Raw genomic sequence first — 18,034 nt, 5'->3', positions numbered from 1 at the left:
TCATGGACGTCGTACGGCGGTTGTTAAACTGGTGGCTGGAAGACGTCGGCAGGCGCGCGGCTTACGTAAGGCAAGCAGACGCGTAGCTGTTAGTAGCCACGCGTGGCCTTGGATCCAATCTTGCAGCTCACATCAACACAACGTAGGAGTTAGAATTCGTCGAAACGGACACCATATTCCTTTTTTTCTTGTTGTTTTTCTTGCCGACCATGGTTGATACAAGCAGTAGCGAGGAACACGACTTGTCGAGCGCTGAGTCCGAAAATATGCCTCCGAGCCGCCGAGAAGAAACTTCAACGGAAGAGGCTTTCGGCCAGAGACGCACTGGGGCCACGGCACCAACCGAACAGCCTATCAGATCTGCACCTAGAGCCACCGTACAAATCCCGGTTCAAGTCCATATGACCGACGACGTACCGGCACAGTCCGACAATAGAGGAGAATCTCAGCGTGATGACGCACCGATCATCACAGGACCGCACAGCATCTTCTCGACCAATGCACCTCTAGCCGAAAACGAATTTCCCAGCAATGCTCCCCCGCCGGCGAGCGCAAGCGCAGCCAGGTCTGCGCCAAAGCTTCTCAAGTCAGTGGAAAGCCTAGTCCAAGAGATGCGTGGAAGGGCGCACTTTTCCAACTTCGAGGAGGTAGCCACGCCGAGTCGCAACGCGAGTACACCAATCTTTCCGTCCTTGAAGCGCTTTATCACTGCGCGCTTCGGTAAAGCAGAGGTTATCGATAAGAGTATCATTGAGTCAACAAATGTCGTTGCCGGCGCGGCTTACGACTTGTTCTTCCCCGTCAATTTGGTCGTGACAGACAGACGAGGAGTCGCGCTGCCTGGTCTGCCTGTTGAAGGTATCCCTGACTCGCAGGGATATCCCCTTCTCTACGAAATATCTCCCAAAAGAATAATCCGCGCTCGTAGCTCGGGTGCGATGTATCCCGTTAGTATCAGCAGAGGTCTCGCGACGAAGCTGGGCACTTATCCTGACCCGGGCATGCTTCGGGCTTGGTCTCATATGTTTCAGCTGGACGACGACAAGAGCGCGCAGTCCATTCTGCTGGGCCGCGTTCTTGGTGCTTCAGCTGGAGACAACCACATCGCCTTGCTGCTCAAAGCTTACTTTCTATACTTTGACTCCGTAGCTGGGGCGCTAAAGGGTGTGACCATGGCTCGAAACCCCCAGCCTGCGGTGGGTACTGTCATCAACGTCAACACGCAACCCGGGTGGGCGGCGCATGTGATGGATTCAGGCGCCGAAATCGTCAACGTCCTGGGCGGCACGAGCGACTATCAGGAGTTTTGGGCGTACTGTTGCTTTAACCAAGCTCCCATCTCCGCAACCAAGACGTCGCTCGAATCGATTGCTGGCACCGCGACACAGTTCAGCCAGTACAATCTAGACCAGAGATTTAGCATGGTCTGCCTTTGTGACGTGGACGCGTATTCCATTGAACGTGATCCTTTGTTCTTTGGCAAGCCGGAGCTGGTCTTGAACTACATCGAGATGTATGTGCAAAAGTTTGGTCTGCAGGAACAAGCCAACGAGGCGCTTCAGATCGCCATGCTTTGGCCTAGCCTGCTAGTCGCCGGTGCGACTATTTCGTTGCCCAAACCACTCCATACCGCCGACTGGCTTGGTGCCGAGGTGGAGCGTACATCAACTGAGACTGGGTACGGCCAACTCACCGCGTGTGGGCCATTCATGGCACTGGCTTCGACGCTCGCTAGTGCATGGGCAATGCAGTCGCAGATGTATGACTTTGTGACGCTGCTCGCGGCCGGACGTAGCACGTGGGCGCTTTCGGCTAACACGGTTGCGTCCGCAACGGCCTGGCTCTCCGCCAACCTTGCGGCGCCAGGACTCGGGTGGGAATTTCTGTTCAACTCACAGTTCAGTACATCGGCCTCGTTTTTGTATCTTACTGGCTTGTCAGTCGATGTCGTGCGATGGGACACGCTACTACAGCCCTTCACGTGGAAAGAAAGCCACTTCCCCGCTCACCTACGACTTTTACAGCCATACTGGGTGGAGTCTTCCGTCTGTTGCTGTCTGCCGTGGGAATCAGAGTGGCTTCCGAAGGTGAGTGTGAGCGGCGCCTTTGCGACAGCAAACCCGTCCACCATCATGCGACTGCTTCGTCTCGGCTTGCTCGACACATCCGCGGAAGGTCTCGAACGATCAGCTACCAGCCACGGCATTTTCCCAATCTTGGAGCGGCCCGGGGATGAGACCATTGCTATCAGTCCAGAGAGTACGATGATGCTCTATGTCCTTTTGCAGCATGGTGTAAGAGTACAAGCACGCTTTGCCAGTTCCGCAGTTACGCCAGCGGTGGAACTTTTCGCGCGCGGCGATCCTCTCGACGCAGATGCTACAAGGAAAAGCTGGTCTCTCGGCGCTGCAGCGAAGACGAAGGCATCAGGCAAAGGCTCACGCGGGAGGGTGACCATCGCGGGCTAAGGCATGAGCGTGCGGACTCTTCCAGTTGCGCTGCCCGCTCTCCACCACAGAAGCCAGTCTGCGCCTTGCCAAGCTGCTCTGTTTACGGTCCTGTATCTGTCTTCGTCAGGCTCGAATGCTTGTTCTCGCTCGCCTTTATTTATGTATTTTTATGCTTCTATCTGCACGTCTAGCTGTAATCTTAATGGTATTACTTTGTATGGCCGCCGTTCCACTTCCTGCAGCGTACTGTTCATTGATTTTGTCACGTTCCACGCCTATCTCGGAGTAGTAAGACCTCCACCGTGTCAATAGTGTATGGGACAAAGCCCCTGAAAGATCTGTATTTTGCCTATCACAGACGGTATGGCTGCCTTGTCTGTAGCTAGGAATCAAGCACTATTCTGACTCAACCCTACTCCTGCATTTTGCTGTGACTGTTGTGACTGTTGTGACTATTGTGACAAAACTACTGTCGACCGTCCGTTGCTGTCGACTGGCTGCTTGCAAACGGATGTTGGCGAATGAACGAGCTAACATTGCCTTGATGTTTCAGGACTTCTAAATACTCAATCAACAGGCCAAGAACCTCATCGCTCTCTGCCATGGCTGAGGTTGCATCAAAAGCACTAATCTGCACGAGATTATATGGTTCGCTGGCGGCTTTGCCTGCGTTGTCGTCCACAAGAACGGTGTTTCGTTGTGTCCACCTCTGACCCGGCTGCTTGTTTCTCATCTGGATAAATTCATCCTGCCACACCCATGAGAGATGCTTGAAGATTTGAATTTTCTGTCCATGTAATGCGGTAGGCAGGCGAAGCTTGTCTCGTGCCCAGCAGGCTATCAGTCGCCCATACAGCTCCTTTGACAAAACTTCTCGGGCTATTGCGTTCACCGTGCGAGGTTCTGCAGAGGCCCAGATCATTACGTCATGATTGCGGAAGGCGTAATCCAAAAATTGGGCAAGCCCAGGCCGTGAAGTATACGCTGTCAGGCTCGTAGACTTTTCGCGACATATGAGTGTGTGATTCAAGTCCAAAACCAGCAGAAGCCGCTGTGGTTCTGCAATCGGTTGGGTATCTTCGTACGCTGATTTAAAGTAGAATGGAGATGGCTGTGGTGACGGTTGTCTTGAAAACGTATGTGTGATTGCAGCTTCGCGGTTGGACTGTCGCGCAGTGTTGCCCACACTTGTATTGACTCATTTGTGACTAACCGCTGTACAGATATAGATTGTGCATGCGGGGAAAGCGACTAGCATTTGGTCCAGTTCTCGTTTTCTCCCCCAGGAAACTCTGTTTCAGGCTGCTTTTTTTTCACCGATACCGCTTGCATCGTCGATTTTGCCGCATAGTAAGATTTCCGGAATTCCTTGCCGATCGCAAAAGCTCATAAGTGGCAGCAAGTCCCCCGCCAATGGTCTGTTTTTGTAAATGTAGTCAAATGAAATTTGCCACGTGATAAGGATGGAGTTCTTGCTTCGGCGTCTCGACGGCGTTCTCCGCCCTTAAGACTAAGAAGATTGGCTTTTATCTTGTCACTATTGCAGAGATAATCTGGATATTTCCGTAAAGAATATCGGGGACGCCTTTGCACAACGTAGGCCGCTGCTTGAGCGATGGCTAGTGGCATATACTCGAGCGCTGCAGCGAGCTCAATGATGCTCGCTTTATCAGCGCTCTGACCGAGCTTTTTGTGAATAAGTTAAGATGCTTTTTTTTTATTCATCGGTTCAATAGTAATAATATTGGCATACTTTACCAACTCCAAGGCGAAACTTATGCTTCGTGACGTTATAAGGACAGACCTCTATTGGCAATAAGGGATGCACAATACCAGTTCTCTCGATTATACTGGCTTTTGGGTTCTGCCGACTGGCAAACTTTACAGACGTCGCAGTGTCTCGGAAACCCCCTTCGAACCAGACACTATTACTCGCGTAGACCCGGGAGACCCATATAGCGAGATATTGCTTTCGGGTACGATAGCGAACTCGATAGCGAGTTGTGATTTGCCTCAAGTTTAGACTTCTGCAAAATCATGGCGCGTTTGCAACCTACCCTAGACCGTCGAGCCCGACGAGCGCAGACGGCGATCCACTTTCTTGGCACGTCCTGTTAAGAAAGTAGGGCTAATATCACCAATTTTCTTAACACTGCTCTCAACTTCTGTTTTCTGCGCACTGCGCAGCCTCGGCGGCGGCGATGGCACCAGCCACGACCAACCCGTTGAATGCTCCAGATCCCTTTGATCTTGGAGTTCATACTCCCGCGAACTTAGCCCGAGGTGCACGCGCTGCCCTTCTACGCAACAGTGCAGCGATTGTGAATTCTCCCATCGATGCACCACCTAGACGACTCACTCGCGCGACGCACACGCCCTCGTCGCCCCTTTTACCTATCCCATTCGCTGTCGCTAAGGAAGGAGCACAGCACCGCAACCGCTTTGTCACGCCGGAGATCCCATCGCTAACTGCTCCCGAGCCAGTCTCGGTAGCGGAACAAGCCAACAGACTCGAACAGGAACAGGTGAAAGCTTACGAAGCCAAAGTCGCTGTGTTTAGAGCCTGCGTGAGCTCCCTTGAAGAGTCCCTGAAACAATTCACCTCTGGACCGGAACGCCACTTCGCAGAGCACTTCGCGAACAGCTTTATTGAATTCTGGAGCCAAGCACTTCGTGATGCCAAATCCGCCCCCGTCCCAACCGCGCCAACATACAGCAGCATCGTCACCGACAGCGCGACACATCAGCCCTCCGCCTCCGGGGGTCAAAACATTGCGACCCCACTCGTGCCGCCACAGCAAAGTAGTCGCCAGGGACAACGGCCGCACCCGGCCGCACCCAAGGACGACCTCCGAGTATTCATCCGGCTCCCGAATGATGCTTCAGCCAGGAGCCATAGTGGCGTCGCCATCCGCGGCCACGTTGCTAAGAAAGTTGGTATTGACCAGCAAAAGATCCCACGCGTCTCGAAAATAGCCACTGGATGGGCTATTCACCCAACAGATCAAGCCACTCATGACCTACTCATGAAGCGTCATTGCGAATGGTCCGAGGAGCTAGGAGCGACTGCTATTGAAAAGGCACAGAAATGGTTCACGTACATAGTACCAGAGTGTCCTCGTAGACTCACCGACTTACAAGGCAAGGAACTGGACTACGTGACTGCCGCTAGAGAAGACATACTCTGTCAAACAGGGCTTAGTCCAGTCAGAGTTCAGCCTAGCCGCAACGACTCTGGCGACCCTTTCACACAAACCCTCACTGTATCATTCCTCGAACAGCCTAGCAGACCATGGAAGCTCTTTGGGTGCAGCAAGCCAGCCAGGTTCCGGAAGAAATCCAACCCACCTAACCAATGCGAGACATGCTGGGGATACCACCCCCGCCGTGACTGCCAGCGCACACCACGCTGTAAAAGATGCGGCCAACCCGGACACTCCGACGAAGAATGCGTTGCTCCAGAACAATGCATCAACTGCCTCGGGCCCCACGTGGCGGATGTGCCTACATGCCCGGCCCGACCTAAGAGAACGCACGGCATGCTCCGCCGTCTCACCGTGGAGGAGCGATCCCTCGTCAGACGACTCGGAGCACAAATGTACCACCAACAGAACAAACATCAGTCGGGCGCCTCCACGGCGCCCACAACAGCAACAGAAAGTTCAGATGCAGCAGCAGACCCGCAGATGGAACAACAGTCCGCGCCAGTGACACTGGCCCAGGCTGAAACCGGGGACAGCATCGCCCCAGCAGAGACACCACCAGCACCACAAGTGAGACACCAAAAGGAGAAAGAGGTGGATGGGCTCTCCGAGCGCACTACTACCTCAGCACCTAGCCCGGCAGCCTCATACATCATGGTCGCCGCTGAAGATGAAGAACCCATGGTAAGACAAGCTTCGCCTAAGAAGCGCCGCCGACGCGCCACTATCGCTTCTCCATGAGCAGACAACCATACCGGGGAACTAGAAGACAGAGAGGTCTTAGGATCTTTCAGGCAAATGTAGCCAAGATCGCCCCAACCCACGACTGCGCGCTTGCACTAGCCGACGCAGAAAAGTACGACGTGGTTCTACTGCAAGAACCATGGACAGCAATCAGAAACTCACGCTGTCTCACCAAGACACACCCAGCCTACGACACGTTTGCTCCTGTCAGTAGCTGGGAAGCCAACGACACCCGACCTAGGGTTATGACATACGTTCGACGAGACGACTCTCTTCGGGCAGACCAGCAGCGACCTGCGCCAACGCGCGACATCCTCTGGACCACAATTAACGACATAATTATTGTCAACTTCTACCGCCAGCCTAGCACCAATGAAGCACTCAATATACTCCTGTCCTGGCACATCCCGCCTCGATGCCTAGTGGCGGGAGACTTCAATGCCCGGCACCATACCTGGCAGACCGGCAACACCTTGCACGGTGGAAAAGATGTTGCTGCTTGGGCCGAGGCAAACAATCTGGATCTTTTAAACACAATTGATGTCCCGACCAACTCCTATGGCAACACTATCGACCTTGCCTTTACAAACATACCTTTAGCAGACGTCACAGTTGAGGACCATCTTGCCACAAGCTCAGATCACTTCACTCTTAGCATCACGCTACCTGAAGTCTCACCCGTTCCCTTCCAACCGAAGAAGATACGAGTGACTTCTGAAAGCGAGATCAAGCGCTTCACAGAATTAGTTGAGAATGGAATCGCGCTACTTCCTGACGAAGCTTCCACTCCGACCGAGTTGGACAACTTGGCGGACAGTCTCACCAAGCTACTGCAATCCGCCGCCCAAGCCGCAGGACGGGTTTCCCGTAAAGGAACCAAAAATGCGCCTTGGTGGACCGAGGACTGCGCGAAAGCACACCAGGAGTACCGAGCTACTCTACAGCTGTATACTGCTGGCTTTGATCACGAGATACAGACCGCTGAACGCGACTTCCAACGCGTAGTAAGACAGGCAAAGAGGCGGTACTGGCGTACACTCATTGACGGGTTCACCGACAGCGCTTCGGTATACAAGGCCGTACGCTGGCTCAAGTCACCAGGCCAATTTCAAGCACCGCCCCTGCAAGTAGGTGACGTCGTCTACGAATCTCAGCGGGACAAAGCCGACGCCCTACGTCGCGCGACCTTAGAACGCCGCGCCACGTCAGACGACATCGCAGACCCCTGGATTCCCGTCACACCAACTCAATCTATTCCCTTCTCCAAGACAGTCACACTAGAGGAAGCACGGGATTGTACTATCCGGACAGGAAACACCTCACCCGGCGCTGATAACATAACTGTCAAGCTGCTACAGGCAGTGTGGCACGCCATCGGACCATACATCCGTAGACTCTACGAAGGGTGCCTTACCATAGGCCATCACCCAACACCCTTCCGAGAAGCAGAAGTTGTGATGATCCCTAAACCTGGCCGGCGAGATCTGTCGACAGCCAGGGCCTGGAGACCCATTTCACTCCTGTCATGCCTTGGCAAGGGCCTTGAACGGCTTATTGCGCGGCGTCTGGCTTGGGCATCTGTCTACCATGGCGTCCTCCACCCACAACAAGCAGGAGCCCTGCCCAAGAGATCGGCAGTAGACCTGGTGGCTGCACTAATCCATGACATTGAGGAGGCATTTGCCCAAGGAAAAGTAGCCACACTGGTGACGATGGACATACAAGGTGCTTTCGACACAGTCATGCGCAACAGGCTCATCTTGCGACTTCGCCAGCAAGGTTGGCCGGAACACCTCGCACTCTGGGTCGGATCCTTCATGAAGGACAGGTCAGCCCGCGTACGATACCAAGACATCACCACACCTAGCTCACCACTGCAGTGTGGCCTCCCCCAAGGGTCACCGGCGTCGCCCGTTCTCTTCTTACTCTACACAGAGCCCATATACAAGCTACGGAATCAAAGCGGTCGATTCGGCTATGCGGATGACACCGCCATCCTGTGCACAGGACGCTCGATAGAAGAAACATCTTCCGCAGCGTCCGCTTGCGTCGAAGAAATGCTACTGTGGGGAACTGACAATGGCGTCTCCTTCGACCCTGACAAGACAGAAGTCATGCACTTCTCAAAACGCCGCCTGGCAGCACCTCCGCCAGTACAGCACGGAAATGCGGAAAAGTACCCTGACGTCGCCATGCGCTGGCTAGGGATCTGGCTAGACCGCAACCTCAGTTTCAAACCTCATGTCGAAAAATGGGCGGCCAAGGCGCAAGCAGTGGCAAACCACCTTAGACGGCTTACCAACACACAACATGGCCCAACGCCAAGCGCAGTACGAGCAGCCGTCATGGCCTGCGTCGAACCGGTTCTACTGTATGGCGCCGAGACTTGGTACCCAGGCAAGACGCGCCCTAGATGGTCAAGACCAGACCGCACCATCCCAACCAGGATCCAGCACCTACTTCGAAGGATGGCAAAAACCTTGAACAGTGCAATGAGAGCTATCCTGCCGGTATGGAAGACGACACCGGTTGCGATACTGCACCGAGAGAGTGGCATACCTCCAATTAACCTGCTCCTAGAAGCGCGACAACTCAGGTTCGCCGCGCGTCTCAAGGCGCTCGATAAATCACACCCGTTGGTGCAACGCACGACGCGGCTGCCCCATCGACCAATCAATCCGTACGTCAAACGCAGATACCAGCAAGACCTGAGGCAGTTCCCCACAAGACTGCGCAGAACTGATCAACTCCTCCCACGATGCGACCGACCAGTGCTACTAGCACCGCGACTTGAACATCACAAGGGCAACCTACAGACTTCCTCAAAAGAAGAGTCAGCAGCCGAGTTTCGCCGTTGGCTCTGTTCTACACCCCCATCCACGCTAGTCGTCTACTCGGATGGCTCCCTGTCTGAGAGCGGATCAGCAGGCTATGGGTATACTGTCCATAGACAAAACTGCTCCATCATAAGAGGCTCTGGCCGCTTAGGACCTGCCGAAGTGTTCGACGCCGAGGCAGTCGGTGCCCTCGAAGGACTCAAGGCTGCCTTGAACATCGCCGAGGCGGCGACGCAGGAAATCATCGTCTGCTTGGACAATCTTGCAGCTGCAACCTGCCTGCACGGAACCGCGTCAGACTCATCGCAAGCCGTATTTCTTGAATTCCAGGCCCTTGCACTGGCGCACGGTGCAATACAGGTGCGCTGGATACCCGGCCATACGAAGATACCAGGCAATGAGGAGGCCGACGCATTAGCAAAGTCAGGATCCTCTCTGCCTGCGCCTCCAGATGCTACCCCGACCTTGGCATTTCTACGCAAGATCGCGAGACAGCACCCCAAAGACGTGTTTGCCACCTGGTGGCGTGACTCCGTACCAGAACGGTACAGGCAGCTTAACCTTCAGGCATCAAATAAATGACCGCCGGAGCTACAGCTCCCTAGGGCAGCTCTGCATAACCTGCTAGCAGCAAGATCACACCACGGTGACTTTGCTGACTACCATGAGAGATTTCACCACGACGACGCGAGGCTGACCTGCTCATGCGGGCGCCGGAAGACCCCAAGTCACATCTTCTTCTGTAGAAAGATACCACCAGACAAACGGCTAAGACTGGCTCCATCGCCAAACGCGACAATACCACATACCATAGGTCAGGACTTTCGCAAGTTCATCGACCTGGCAGCCACATCCGGCTTCTTCGGCACAATCTGCCGACGCCACTAAACAAACACCTGGAATAGGCGCAGCTAAGTGCCTTCAAACACTCTCTTTTCTCTCCACTCTCTTCTTTCTTCTCTTTCTTCTCTTTCTTTTCTCTCTTTCTCTTGGACCTGACCAGACATAGGATGTAGCAGCATCCTATGACTGGCTGGCTTCTCCCCCTTTTCCGGCCGCCTATGCAGCCCCTGAAGAGGGTTCTCGCCTGGTCCCACCACAAAACCGGCGACTCTTGCGACCCTTTTCGCATATCCCATAGCCCGTTGACAGGCGAAGGGTCTGAACGTGGGTGCCTTTGAGCTGATGCCATGCTGGATGGTGGTTTGTTTACGTTGGAGAGAACGTGATGGGGTTGAGCTAACCCAGGTAGCCCCACCATAACTCTAACCCAACCAATCATATGTAATGTTGATAGATCCATAGACAGACAACTAGCCCAGCACGTCCTGTGCCTCTTATTAGGGGACCTGAGCGGCCTACGGCCGCTGGACGAAAAATACACTACTACTACTACTACTACTGCAGACGGCGATCCAACTCTCCCCTGTAAAAACTCTTCCACTTTTGCAGCTGTTAGCAGCTGTTAGTGGTGGGGCTTTTGCAGGCCTAGAGGCCCGCAGTTTTGATGGCATGGCTAGCAGAGCCATAACAGCCACAAAAAGGAAGAATTTTTGGAGAGTTCATATTCCTCTTGAGCTGCGCGTCTCGCCAATAGACCTCGTCGGGTTTGCCAGGCCTCGATGAGGATGAGGGTCTGCTATTTCAACTCTCCCTTGCCTAGAGTCTCGCGGTTTTGATGGCAAAGGCCGTCGCCGCCGCGGCAGCCACGGCAGCCACAAAAAGGACGAATTTTGGGGAGTTTCTATTCCTCTTGAGCCACGATGTCTTGCCCGGCAGCCTTCTCAGACACGACAGGCTCGACGAGGTCACCACGAGGGGGATTTATCTTTCTCACCTTACTTGGTAGCATGCTACCTTCCGATGACAATAGGGCTCCCGTTGGTCCCCGTATCAAGACCAAGCGACAAAAGTTGTTGACGGACCCGCGGTTGCACACGCGATCATCCGGCCAACATCGTCGTGATCCCGCTGACGGGTAGCGATAACGGACAAACATCCGCCCTCGGGTGGAAACACGCTTCCTGCGAATCATCTCTGGCTTTTGAGGGTTTTCCCGAGCTATACTATAGCATAGGTTTTTTCCCCTCTTCCTGTGAGAGAATTCTAGCTGGAGGAGTCCAGGAAGCACATAGAAAACATCGTCGTGATCCCGCTGACGGGTATCGACTGAGACAGATATATGCCATTGGGCGCGAAACTGCTACAGCTGGAGGACGGTTATATGGAGGAATTCCCCGGAGGTATTCCGTTGAGAGCATGAGCGCGACTTGTCGCGTTCTGTGGAAACCTACTAAGTGGGTGCGGTCATGTAACGACAAGTCTGTTGATAGCTCGATAGCACGTCCAAAAGCCTACACTAGGGCGCCAACGGACGTAATAGTCAAATCAAATCAAATCAAATCAAATCAAGCAGACGGCGATCCCCAACCTTCCTCTTCCATCTACACGGGTACCCACCTTTGTAGATGAAATTTCAGGCCACGCAAACGTATTACCAGTAGAAAGAAGCACCCAGCGAAACATATGGCGATTGTCCAGTCGTCTACGCCCGCGACCGGAGCGAGGGGCCGCCGACAGTTCTTGCAAGGCTTCCATTATGACGCCCAGACAGAGCTCATGAGAGGCGCCGCTCCAGTAGTTAACAATCCGCCCCTTTTTGCACAGCAGTAGCCCAGCGCGACGCCCGACGAGCGCCGCCAGAACTGGCCGCCAACGCCGACACCCCAGGAGAGACACCAACCCTAACGCCAATTATTACAGGATCCTCGCCGACGAAGAAGCCGACGAAGACGGAATTGTCGACACACTCGATGCCTTAGACCTGGAATCCGAGACACGCAGAATTATCGCCAAAGAGAAAGAACGCATGACAACCCGAGCCGATGTGTTACGCACTTTTGCGGAATCCATGGCCGCTTGCGCAAGAAAATTCGACCATAGCTACGCCCACGCCGTTGCCAACGACTTCACCAGGTCCCTGCTCCACCACTGGAATCAGTTCCTCCACTCTGGAGACACTGCAGGATGCAACGATGATCCCCCACTGATGAATCTACCAGTCAGACAGGAGCCAACGGCCAGGCCGCCAATCTGAGAATCAGCTGCTCCGCCCAAAAACAGTGAGCTTCGCAGACGTCACCAAAGCGGCGGCGCGTCAAGCCCCGGGCGATGTGCACACGACGTCGCTCCTGCCCGCAGGCAGCCCACTACCGCCAGCAACTACACAGACCGCCGAATTTTGCTTCGCCTTAAAGAGGGATCCAGCTTCTTCGAGAAGCAACCCTTCCAAACCCGATCTGCCATTTTCGAGAACCTTACGCTCAGTGCCAATGATGTCTAGAACATCACAAAGACAAATACAGGTTGGTCGGTTGTAGCAGCAATAAAGAGATCCAGAAGAAGATACTGGAGTCACAAGAGCGATGGGGACCAAATGTGGACCTTACCATAGCAGAGAAACAAGTGACATGGTTCACATACCTGATCAAAGATTTTCCAAGTGAACTACGCTCATATGATGAGACCATCCTTGACTTCAACTCAACTGTTAGCGAAGAAATTGTAGCCCAGACAGGCCAAACTCCTGTGCAGTGGCGCCGCTCAATCAAACCCAGCAGTGAATCAACAAAGACAACTCTGATTATATCGTTCGACAAGCCCGTACGAGGCACCTTTAGACTCCTTGGCCTAGGAGCGTACGCGTTCCTCATAACAAAGCTCCAACGACTCGTGCAATGCCAGAACTGCTGGCAATTCCACTCGCCCGTGCAGTGCACGGCGACGAAGTCGCGCAGAACCTGCGGCGTCAGCCACACCGAGCACGACACTGAAAACTGCCAGACAATCCCGAGATGTACCAACTGCCACGACCCCCACCACGAAGACTTTGGACAGCGCTACGCACGACCCGAGAGAGTTGGTGACACTTAACACAAACTCTCCAAGTCTCAGAAAAATCCACACGAGGAGACTTGGAGCAGACGGCTATAGTCGACCGAACATAGAAGTGATGACCCAGCCACTGGAAAACCCACAAGTGCACAACAACGAGGCCACAGCAAACAGAAACGTGGACGAAGTCGATACAGAGATGGCGGACACGACCGAGGAAGACGTCACCACGACACCACAGGAGGACTGCCTCCCCGCTCTCGAGGGAGACGAGGATATGAGAGACACCGAACAAGAACAAGCACAGAACAATGAGGGGATTATGGAAGAAGATGCCGAGCCAGGAAGGGCTGAAGGAGTACCGGATAGCCAAGAACAGTTGGGAAGAGGGGAAAATGAAACTGGGAATACTGCGGAACACGAGACAACTGAAGGAGAGTACGAAAGTGAAAGTAGCGTGGACGAGAACGAAGACAACGACGACGACGCAGACACAGAACAGAACCACCCGCATGAGGAGCAGCCCGCTGTCAACCCGAAGAACGTTGCACGCACAACACTCACACAAGGAACGGGAGCCCCAATGACAAAAGGAATCAGGGTGCAGCTTGCATCAAGGCCGACGATTTTAAAAAAAAAAGAAGTACATCAGCGCAGATATGGCCCGACAAATCATCCCTTCCGAGAACCACGAACCCTTCTAGTGATGCTCCGGCAGAACAAGAGATCCTCGTCCGAACATCCCCCCGACACCCTCCCCCGAGCAGCCCACCGCAGGAAGCTCGGCGACGGGACCAGTCGCCACAGAAACGTCGAATGACGACTTGTCCGCGCATGATTAACAAAAGACGAACCAATCCCCAACCGGTGACAATCAAAATCTTTCAGGCAAACGTGGACAAGGGACAAGAACCACACAGCGCCGCCCTGCAGCTTGCGTTTTTGGAGGGCTACAACGTTGTGATCCTACAAGAACCAAGCACGCCATACAACAAGCAGAAAAGCTTTGCCGCACCCAGTATCATTCAGGCTTTCTTTGTATTAGTCCGCTCGACTCTTGGCATAACAACGACACACGCCCCCGCGTGATGAGGTATGTCAAAATTGACCACAAGATCCAAGCTGAACAGATCATACCAACGAAACACAGAGACGTTCTGTTAGTAAGAATGAACAGAATTACTATTCTCAACCTTTACAATAGGCCAGAGGCTGAGAGCACACTGCTAGAGGAATGGTCTCCACCAGAAATCTGTGTAGTTGCCAGCGATGTGAACGCCTTCCACAGATCCTGGCAGGCGGATCGACCAGCTTCACAAGATGGGAATCGCATCCACGAATGGACAGAAAGACACGACCTTCACCTGTTAAACGAACCCGACGAAGCTACAACCATAGGCAAACGTAAGACAAAAGGAAGCACAATCGATCTGGTTTTTTCGAACATACCAGAAGCGTCTGCCACGGTGGAAGTCCATCTCGCGACAAGATCTCTCCACTACACAAGGCTTTTAGAGACCATGTAGGCAAGGCGGTAAATCACTACCTACCGACATAGACTCAGAAGCGCAGATCGAGGACACGGCCAAACGACTCCAAAAGATCCTCCAGAACTCTGCCAAGACATGTGGCAGGCTTAGCCGCGGTCGCCGCGCCCGAAGCTGTCCATGGTGGAACCAGGAGTGCAAAGACGCACACAACGACCTTCGTATTACACGACGCATCCACGCGAACCAAAGAGAAGAGGAAGTGCAACGGACCAGGGTCAGATTCTGCCGTAATAAGACGCACAAGGTAGAGATTCTAGCGCAATACTCGCGATTAAGTAACTACGGCGGAAGGCGTATACAAACTCACCAGATGGATGAGACCGCGACAACGACTCCAACCCCCGCCGACCCAGTTGGGCGACATGACCTGCTCTACTGACGTGGAGAAGACCATGGCGCTACGGAAAGAGAAACTGGAACGCCGCGGCACGTCAGACAACATCGCCGATAGATGGCAACCATCTGTTAACCCTACCAGGGAGATCCCATTTGCAAGAACCATCTCGACCAAGGAGGCCGAGAAGGCTGTCTTACACACAGGAAACACAACGCCCGGCTCAGACGAAATCACGACCAGAATGCTGCAGGCAGCCTGGCCACATATTGCCCGGCCAGTCACGACACTATACAATGCCTGCCTACGGCTCGGTCATCATCCCAGCGTCTTCAAGACTGTGGAGGTTATCATGATCCGAAGCTCAAGAAGCGGACCTCAGTAAGGTGTCCACATGGCAACCGATAACACTCCTTTCCTGCCTCAGCAAAGGTTTAGAACGGGTGATCGCAGGAAGAATGGCATACGCCACCATCAAATATGGCATCCTTCATCCGAACCAGGCTGGCGCGCTCCCGAAGCGGTCCGCCGTAGACATCGTGGTTTCCCCGATCTACGATATAGAGAAAGCCCTCGCAGCCGGCCAAGTGGCAACTCTAGTTACGGAGGATGGCGTGGGCGCTTTCGATGCAATCCTCCGCAACCGCATGATCTTTCGCCTTCGACAACAGGGGTGGCCAGACTTCTTGATCCGATGGATAGCCAGTTTCCTGCTTGATAGATTAGCCAGCGTGCGTTTCCAAGACGCGACCACACCAAGCGCGAGGTTACGATGCGGCCTGCCTCAAGGCTCCCCCATCTCCCCGATACTCTATATCCTGATCACAGCGGCAATCTACTTCCTCTCCGGCGCTGCCCAGAGATACGGATACGCGGACGAAACGGCGACGCTCTTTATCGGAGACTCGCTGGAGGACACTGCGAGGCGAGCAAAGGAGGCCATCGCAGCCATGGAATCCTGGGGAAGTGGAGAGGTAATCTACTTTGACCTAGAAAAGACAGAAGTCATGCATTTTTCTAGACGCAAAGCAGATCACAACTAATCTCCTATCATTTACTACGGCGACAAAGAGATACGGGCAGCGCTATCTACGCGGTGGCTCGGCATCTGGCTAGACAAGAAACTCACCTTCAACCACCATATCTAGGAGTGGACGCAGAAGGCTCGCAGGGTAATAAATCACCTCCGAGCCATGAACAATACCGTGCGAGGCATGGCGGCAATAGCGGCCCGTCGAGTCGCATGGGCTGTGGCTATGCCAATCCTATTCCACGGATTAGACGCCTGGCTGCCCAGCTCTGACACAAGCAATTCACGCTTCAAAAGAAACCACATCTCGAAGACAAACCTCGGCAAGATACAACGCGTGCTAAACCCCGCGTGCAAAATGATTCTACCTACGTGGAAGACTACACCTCTAGAATTTCTCTGGAAAGAAGCCGGCATCCCGCCCGCGAGCGTCCTGCTTCGACATATCCAGGAACGCTTCGCGATACGATAGGTTACACTGGATAAAGCGCACCCAATCAGCAGACGGCTGCGACAGTCGCAGAGAGAAGTCGCGTTGGATGAGAAACCACTCATCGCAGAACGAATGGCGCTGCGGCATTCGAGGCTCCTACGGACTTCATCCCGCACTCCCAAGGTCGAGCGACCAAGACTCATCCCACAGAGGCCCTCTGACAACGTACAAGTAGAAGGACTGGAAAGAGGCTCACCAAAGACAAGGCTGTAACAGTGATCTCAGTCAAATGGCCCCCCGGACACACCCGCATCTTCGGTAACAGTTGTTTCCGAACGGCAGGTGACGTCAGCAGCTCTGATACAGAGGCTGAAGCTACCAAAAGCAATTATCAAGGTATCAAACATCACAATGTATCAGTAGTGTCACAACGCAACAAAAGCAAGCTGCAAGCAGCTTGCTTATACCTATAAAGAGGTCTATCTGATCTCTCTAGATAGAGAAGAAGTACACTTGAAGAATCACATTTTCAACTGTAACGAGCTGGCGGACCAACTTGCAAAGCATAGCGCTACGCTCCCCACAGCAAACACGTGCCATCTGTCTCGTATAGGAAAAGACAGTTTGAAGAAGCGGATAACAATTGATCATCAAGCCTGGTGGGCGTCGGTTTAAAAAACGGAGTATCTGAAGCTCGGCCTTGGCGCTGAGCTGAAGAAACTCCCGAAACTCAGCTTTCCCTGCCGCGTGCTCGGCTATCTCTGACAGCGCGGTCATAGCACGGCGACTTTGCGGAATACCACGAGGGATTCCACCAGGGCAGGCGACGCTGGAGTGTCCTCGCGGGCACCAGAAGTCAGCTATCCACGTTTTCTACTGCAGGAAGATCCCTGGTCATCTCCGGGTTCGGCTAGCACCCGACCCAGAGACGGCGATAGGGAAATTCCTCGGTAGATCCGACAAGGTGTACCCACGTTCTCGCCAGGGGTTTCGCAACAACTCCATGACCCGAGTGAAAGCCCTCCTATAACAGCAGCAGCACATGCATCGAGACAAGACTGTTCTGCTCAGGGAATAGCTTGTGCTGGGAGCGCCGCTTCCGTCGGTGGAGAGCCGCTGTGCTGTGGTGCAGCTTTGTTATCCTGTGAGGCTCGTCCACGGGTTTCCGCGTACAAAAGGAAAGTCCTACAGTGAGGTGGTACGATGTTCAAGCAGTTATCGCTGCTTGGGCCGTTGTTCATCATTCAATCGCCAGCTGAGAGGGCCTCGAGTGCCTGGGTACCGTCCTACTGGTAATAATGGAAAAGTGGGAACAAGAAAACTACGTGGCTGGTGGCTGAGCGATACCCCCGGGGGTATCTGGCTAGATAGCCTAAAGGCCTTGACTCAGGCTTGTTCGGCTTTCGCTACCCCCGAGGGTATGTACGTAGTAGCTATCCAAGCTATATGTGTCTTGGCTCATATGCTGAGGCTGAGGATACCCTTGGGGGTATACCCTTGGGGGTATCTAGCGTGCCAGCCTTGTGTCAGGGTCTGGCTTTGGCTGCCCCCAGGGGTAT

The 18,034-nt window shown here is 53.8% G+C and overlaps 4 protein-coding genes across 4 annotated transcripts; all 4 read left to right on the top strand.

Moving 5' to 3' along the window:
• Positions 1–209: 209 nt before the first annotated feature.
• On the top strand, positions 210–2,468 carry LMH87_007533 (uncharacterized protein; the record flags this gene model as incomplete). Its single annotated transcript, XM_056201359.1, has 1 exon — positions 210–2,468. The coding sequence occupies one exon, from the start codon at positions 210–212 to the stop codon at positions 2,466–2,468; it is 2,259 nt and encodes a 752-aa protein (XP_056057579.1).
• A 3,922-nt stretch (positions 2,469–6,390) lies between these two features.
• LMH87_007532 (uncharacterized protein) lies at positions 6,391–7,528 on the top strand (the record flags this gene model as incomplete). The annotated part of the gene is made up of 2 exons (XM_056200196.1): positions 6,391–7,401; positions 7,499–7,528. 2 exons carry the CDS (start codon positions 6,391–6,393, stop codon positions 7,526–7,528), a joined length of 1,041 nt encoding a protein of 346 aa, XP_056057578.1.
• A 1,361-nt stretch (positions 7,529–8,889) lies between these two features.
• LMH87_007531 (uncharacterized protein) lies at positions 8,890–9,816 on the top strand (the record flags this gene model as incomplete). Its single annotated transcript, XM_056199022.1, has 4 exons — positions 8,890–8,907; positions 8,978–9,077; positions 9,170–9,332; positions 9,786–9,816. The coding sequence occupies 4 exons, from the start codon at positions 8,890–8,892 to the stop codon at positions 9,814–9,816; spliced, it is 312 nt and encodes a 103-aa protein (XP_056057577.1).
• Positions 9,817–11,760: 1,944 nt separating this feature from the next.
• Positions 11,761–12,331, top strand: LMH87_007530 (uncharacterized protein; the record flags this gene model as incomplete). Its single annotated transcript, XM_056197853.1, has 2 exons — positions 11,761–11,903; positions 11,998–12,331. 2 exons carry the CDS (start codon positions 11,761–11,763, stop codon positions 12,329–12,331), a joined length of 477 nt encoding a protein of 158 aa, XP_056057576.1.
• Between the last annotated feature and the right edge of the window lie 5,703 nt (positions 12,332–18,034).

The sequence above is a fragment of the Akanthomyces muscarius genome, assembly GCF_028009165.1.
Source record: "Akanthomyces muscarius strain Ve6 chromosome Unknown contig_10, whole genome shotgun sequence".
NCBI classification, from domain to species: domain Eukaryota; kingdom Fungi; phylum Ascomycota; class Sordariomycetes; order Hypocreales; family Cordycipitaceae; genus Akanthomyces; species Akanthomyces muscarius.
The sequence above is the reverse complement of the archived record's forward strand: the minus strand, read 5'-3'. Positions and strand labels throughout refer to the sequence as shown.